Source organism: Podarcis muralis, chromosome 4, assembly GCF_964188315.1.
Source record: "Podarcis muralis chromosome 4, rPodMur119.hap1.1, whole genome shotgun sequence".
NCBI classification, from domain to species: Eukaryota; Metazoa; Chordata; class Lepidosauria; order Squamata; family Lacertidae; genus Podarcis; species Podarcis muralis.
Genome location: NC_135658.1, coordinates 25,727,388 through 25,733,902, shown reverse-complemented (window position 1 = coordinate 25,733,902; position 6,515 = coordinate 25,727,388). Strand labels below are relative to the sequence as shown.

At 41.1% G+C, this 6,515-nt stretch overlaps 1 protein-coding gene across 9 annotated transcripts in view; it reads right to left on the bottom strand.

Annotated features, from left to right (window-relative positions):
- Nucleotides 1–355: 355 nt before the first annotated feature.
- Nucleotides 356–6,515, bottom strand: part of TNFRSF19 (TNF receptor superfamily member 19) — a 61,716-nt gene continuing 55,556 nt past the window's right edge. For 8 of the 9 annotated variants that reach the window (XM_028726330.2, XM_028726336.2, XM_028726338.2 and 5 more), the window contains 3 exons: nucleotides 4,542–4,644; nucleotides 3,035–3,432; nucleotides 356–2,104 (listed from right to left, as the gene is read on the bottom strand). In XM_028726330.2, coding sequence (XP_028582163.2) covers nucleotides 3,042–3,432; nucleotides 4,542–4,644 — 494 coding nt within the window. In that variant the 3' untranslated portion in view covers nucleotides 356–2,104; nucleotides 3,035–3,041. The remainder of the gene's footprint in view (nucleotides 2,105–3,034; nucleotides 3,433–4,541; nucleotides 4,645–6,515) is intronic. The other variant, XM_028726335.2, reaches the window with a different exon arrangement.

Sequence of the window (6,515 nt, the reverse complement as noted above, 5' to 3'; positions counted from 1 at the left end):
ATGGGAACACAGGATTGTTTCAAATGATCACCCAAAGTGGCAACACAGGAAACTAAGTGACTTACTTATCTATCGTCACTTCCAGTTTGTGGGTGCGCATATGCACAGATAGGTTGTTATATTTGAAGGAGAGTGTGCATCTTGACGCAGAAGATACAAGCATCTCCCTCTCCCCTCCTTGCTTTGCTCCAAATTTGGAAGCAGCAACAAAGGAAGCATGGATCAGTCTTATAGCCTAAAGAAATAAAAACGGACTAAAAGAAGGCAGAATCATACTGAGATGGTTTGACATGTTTCTAAAATATAACAATTATTTAGGTGAAGATCTATGTTTGAAAACACACATATATACAAATAGTATTTAAATGACTATTTATTAACAAATAGAAAAATATATAAACATATACACAAAGTTGTAATTTACAGTCTTCGTCCACCCCTTTGAATTCCTGCATGTAAAAGAATATTGGGAAAGCATTTTTGTTTGAAAGCAAATAGTATAAAAAATTCAGTGTATGTTTTCTATTGGCATATACAAAATTGCTTGCCATAGGCAACATAATCAAGACCAATTTGGTTGAATCAAACATTTTGTAAACTGCATTTACACAATATGCACATTTTGAAATCCTGTTCTTGCTTCAAACTTTTGATCTTCATTACAATGGGGCACATACCACAGGCCTTTTGAAAGCAGTTTTTAGAGGTAAACAGTAGTCTCCACGCATAGTCTTAACCATTTTGCAGAATACTGAAATGCACATTGGATTATTTTATTTACAAAGTTTACACACATATATGGTTCTTCATGCAAAAAGTATATGTATTATTTGCAGGTTTTCACTATCGTATAAAAAACGTGAATTTTGTAACATTAGTTTTCTAACATAGTATAATTCCATTGGATATTTGCTTGAAACAACACGTATTTTTTAAGCAGAGATTGAATGGCCTTCTGTCATGGATGCTTAGTTGGAAGGGATTCGACTAGATGATCCTCAAGGTCCCTTCCAATGAGGCTTGCTTCCCACATTGGTGTGTATACAGGAATACAGCCTTATTTTTTCAATGATACTAAAGGATTCTCCACTAAATATAACACAAAAGTCTCGGTTCTTTGTTTCAAAGTTTTAAAAATATACAGGATATAGTTTAGCCAAAAGCAAACACTTCAAGTCCTCCTGGTATTATTGTGAGAGTCAGCACTACTCAAAAGCATTCCAAATGAAATCAATAGGACTTAAAAGCATTTAGCTTTCCTGCCAAAGTACCCACTCAGTTTTAGCACACCATCATAGAAATGCAAAAAAATTATGGGAGAAATATCTGGCTGGGAGTTGGAGTTAACATCTTTTGGCAAGCAAAGTTGCTGCCACATTAGAACTGCACATGTATCTGGGATTATTCATCACTGAATACAGTGGGACTTAGAATTCTAAGTAAACATGCATAGGACTGCACTGTAAATAGCTGTGAAAAAAGCACTTTAGTATAGTCTTGCAGTTTTCACAGCATGTTTTCTCCACACAAGTATTTATGCATTCTGTACCGTAACAGGCAGATCCCAAAGTTCCCAAGGAAGTTTCATTTTATTATTTTTAGATTCTTTTTACTGTTGTATATTTGGCCTATTATGTATTGACTCAGTACAGCTTGTTGAAAATCCTGTTAAATGCTTCCTTTTGCCAACAGAAAAATGGACAAACAAACACCTGCTATTAGTAGACACACACACACACACACACACACACACACAAAATTCTATTGCTCTTTATATTTACATAATCTGCTTAGCAGTAAGATCAGTCCACCAAACTTTCCTTGTGTCAATGAGACACAGAAGCTTGCTGTTCAGAAAAGAGACAGAGTAGCATGGATCTGCCTTTGGTCTTTTACCAAGCTGCTCCTTGAAGTTTTCTCTTACAGCTGCTGTATTTCAAATGCAACTGCCTGAGAGAGCTTTGAAATGCTGCCAATTTAGTTCAGCTGTTTCTGAAACCTTGTAACATCGAGATCCAGGCCACATTCCATCCACAAGCATTCAAAGAGAAGCACGTTGGGAAGCATTCAGTTTAAAGGCTGCCAAGAAAGGTCGTTTAGATTCCTAAAAGAGAGCAAGATAGCAGGGGTTAGCCATATGCACAGAACCTACAACTGGCCACATTCTAGATGTCACTGTCATAAGAAGATGCCTTTGTCATTTTTATTATTTACTGCTGAACACAAGCTTTTGTATACTAATTATATTCTAATTAATAGGAAAAGTACTTTCAGTCGGTCAATTCCAATCAGAAACATTGGGAAGAAAAATATTTTCAGCCCACAGAGCAAGTCTATACTGCTTCCCCAGCTCCCTCTGGGGACATTCAAAGTGTCTTATGACAACCGCACCCCGTCTCTGTCCTGCTGTCCCCTGCTGGTGGGATTGTCCAGGAATCAGCCTAATCCCTGCAGCAGCCCTCCTAAGTCCGCCATCTTTTCACTATCTTATTTAAATTCAGGTCCTATACATTATAAGCCTGCAAATGTATTAGACAGTCACATTCTTTTTAAAGTTATAATAAATATAATATTGATATAAAGGGCTTAAGTATTATTCAAAAATAATACAATATAACAATTCAAAACAGGAATATGGACTTTAAAACAGCAAGGGAGATCCATATGCAAGTGACGTGGAACCAGTGTTCATCCAGCTGAGATGCGTTCAATTTCAGATGCACAGAAATGATCCATGCCCTCCTCGGGAGCTCTTAGTTGTGAACACGTGATTGGAGCTGGGGTCATAGACTTTAATAGGAATGGCTACGCAAATCTGAGTAAGATTTTAAAAGCGTTAGGAATTTGCATAATTCTGCTTTTATAAAGCATGCAAATTATATACAAGAGGAGGCAGAATTATTAGTGAAGGATCATTGAGAGGATCACCAATTTCAACCAGACAATTTACAAACTATCCTAGATAGTATTAGTAAAAGTTTAATTGATACTACATAGTACTTCACCTGGTAGACAACTAATGTTTTGTTCTTACCTGGCCATCAGTTTATAGAATCACTAACTGTTTTGTCAAGCTCTGTTGTTGACAGTGGTTCAGCAGTTAAGAACTGGTTTAATGAAGCAGTGATACTGGAAGGACTCTTACTGGAAAGTTCAGTTGATTCTGTCAAGCTTCCAAAATGAGACGTTGTAGACATGAATACCCTTAAATCCTGTTCGTTATCTGAATCCACAATGGCTGTTTTTTCAGTCTCTAGGCTGAAAGAATTTTCATCTTCTCCCGTTAGCTCAGGGTATGACTCACAGAAAGAAATACTATCACAGCAAGCCGGATTTTGGATAAGAGGCCAGGCATCTGAAAGGTCTCCACAGGTTGAATGTGAAAGAGAACCGAGGAATGCTGGAATCATTTCCCCAACAGAATTAGAATTCCTGCAAGAAGTCATAGGAAATAAAGGACGACTTTAATAAGGTTCAAAAAGTAACACTGCAAATCAAGAACTAGAGTAAGAACTAGTGTTCTTATGTTACTCGTGATTCACAGGTGTCAGCTCTATGGGATCTTGATCCCTTCAGCTCCCCCAATTTAGGGTGGGCAGCCCCCTCCAATATTTTATGCAAGTTAGCACCTCCCTCTCTCCCTTGGGCAGCCACCAAGTGTCACTCTCTTTTCCCAGCTTTCCTCCTGACTTTTGGCGCCATTTCCAAGTGCGTCTGAACCAGGGCAGCTGGGGAGAGACAGGTAGGCAAGACGGTAAGAGAGGCAAGCAGGTGAGTAGGGGTATGGGGCAGGCGAGGCAGGCAGAAATGTATTGCGAACAGGTGGAGGGGAAGGGGAGGCCGGCACCCAGTTGCATGTAATGGAAGAAGGTGTGCTCCACAGAAGTGTGGGTAGGGGGAAGAAGGGCAGGTGGGGCCCAGCAATATTTTGTTCAAAAATGGCAGAATCTGTGATATGCAACCATGTTTCATGCAGCACTCTCGGCTGCAAATGTCTGCAAACCAAGGTGAGCAAGAGATTTGTATTTTCTCACATGACAAAATCATGTAGCTTTAGTGGTGCAAATATGTAATAGACTTGCAACAGAAGTGCTACATTGAGCTAAGATGTCTGCAACAGTCAGCAAGCAATTCTGAAAATTATTGTTTGGAAACACTCTTAGAACTTCAGTTACCGGCAATAACATTTTTTTCAAGCAAGGTGCCTGTTAGAATGAGTATGCATAGTACTTTATGGATCAAGTACTAAGAAATCACCTCAGGGTCTTCAAAGGGGTCTATGGATACCAACCCAGAAACAGATAATTAACTTCTTTTAACTTGCTAGCATTCACACCACAGAAAGTGGCCCACAACCAGTTTTTATTTAGTGAGCAAAAGTAATATTAATATTGCCATGAATATGAATTTTCCACGAAGCTGGCAGCAAACATGTGTCAATTCAAAGTTTATCACTTCACTCTTTTAGTTCATTTAATATTTATTACAGGATATAAGAACAGAATAGTTAGCAGCAGACACAAAGAAAGGTCCTGAATTACCTTTCATGAAGTGTATTCCGAGAGTGAAAAGGGCAGCTATGGCAGCTGTGTTCCAGGCTACATGTCTCATCACAGCACAGGGATGGAATCAAATGCACTGGTCCTAAAAATAAATAAAACTTTTATCTTAACAGTTATAAGATCTTTTGGGAACATGTGTTGGAACACAATGTGCAACAATATTCATATGCACAAGCAGAGCCACTGCTTATAAGAACTATACACTTTTTGTGGGGGCGGGGGGAGCAGGATACTGTTAGCATGAGTTACATAAAATTGGTCACCTATGACAAGCCAAAGCTCACAACTGCCCCTGACAATGTGTAGGTCTTTGATGCCAGTTACAGCCCTATGTGTGCTTAAAAGTAGTACCTTAACATTTTAAAATTTCATATTGGATTTTCTGTTTAAAAGGTCATTCAGTGTTATTCTATCTACTGTTACCATAAAGCACCAATGCTGCAGCAAGCAAAGACTCCAGCAGCTCAGTCAGCTGCTTGTGGCTGGAAAGCCAGACAGGATGTTTGTGACTGTTGCCATGGAAACAAAGGGGCAGTCCATTCTGTACTGAGCACCGGATGTTAGCTCAGTGTGTGTGTCATATGACCCGTACTGGAAGTACTTGGGTGGAGTTTCTTCTTGCTGTTGTCGAGTGCAGACATGTTTCTCTGTACTGATATGAGAGACAGAAATAAAGGATGTGAATAGTTTTCTGTCTGCTTCTTTCCCCTCCCTGGGGGACACCAAAGGGGAGAGAGGAAGAACGGTGTGTTCCTCTCACACATCTGAGAAGAATCGCCGGGACCTCGCCTGCTTATCAGCAGAGGGAGACGCGGGGAGGTCAACAGGAATATCTGCCGGTGCCTACGCTATGGCACATTCCTCTGACCGGGCAGAATTCCAACAGTGGCAGCCTTCGGATGGTTGCGATTCATCGGACATCTGCATGAGAGGCTGGTGAATTGTCCTCCATTGCTCCATGGAAGCCTGATGTGAGAGGCTGATCCTCTGCAGCCAGAAGCTGACCAGAAGAAGCTGACAGCCAAGCCGATGCCCAAGGTATGGGATTTTTATAAGGGCTTAAAAGTGTGAATGCAGATTGATTCATTCTCTGCTTCACGGAGAGCGTGTGTGGGAAAGCAGCTCCAACTTAGAAGAGGCCTGCATTCCAGAGATTCTTGTGGTTTCCTGTCCGAGGAAAGATATGCGCTGTTGCTAAGCAACGTCCTTCAGTGAAGGAGGACTGGAAAGTTAATTGAGAGGGCTGGACAGTCAGTCTATGCCTCAGAGAGGCGAAAACAAAGTTTTGTTATGACTAGGTCCTCACGAACTGATGGAAGGGGCTTTCCAACGCAGCCAGAGTCAGAACTGCCAGGTGTCAAGAGTGTAAACAAGCCAGCTATTGGATTTTAGAGGCTTGTGTTTCAGAGTTAAGGCAAGCACTCAAAATGGATGCTAAGAAGGGGGGAGGCTTGCCTTCTCCACCCCTCCTGACCAATGATAATTATTCATCTTGGTCTGTAAAGATGAAGGCCCTGCTGCAGAATCAGAGACTGTTTGGGGTGATTGAGAACCCCATTCCTGCAGCACCAACGCGTGCTTGGGAGTCACAGAATGTGAAGGCTAGGACTGCTATAATTCTGTGCGTCTCAGATGATCAATTGGTGCATATCCAGCATTTAGAATATGCGCAAGAGGTTTGGGATACGCTGCGTACAACGCATCAGAGAGATGCCGGTTCTTCAGCGTTGCTGTATTTTGAGAAGTTGACCAATCTGAGATTAGCGCCTGATGGAGATGTTCAAGCGCACCTGACAGAAATGAAGTTTCTGCGTCAACAGATGGTGGAACGCAATTTCCGTCTACAGGAGGAAGTGTTTTGCTTCATGATGATAAACAGCCTGAACCGGACTTACAAGGTTGTTGCCAGTCAGCTTGGTTCGTTACCGGCTCAAGACCTGACTTCGGAAAGAG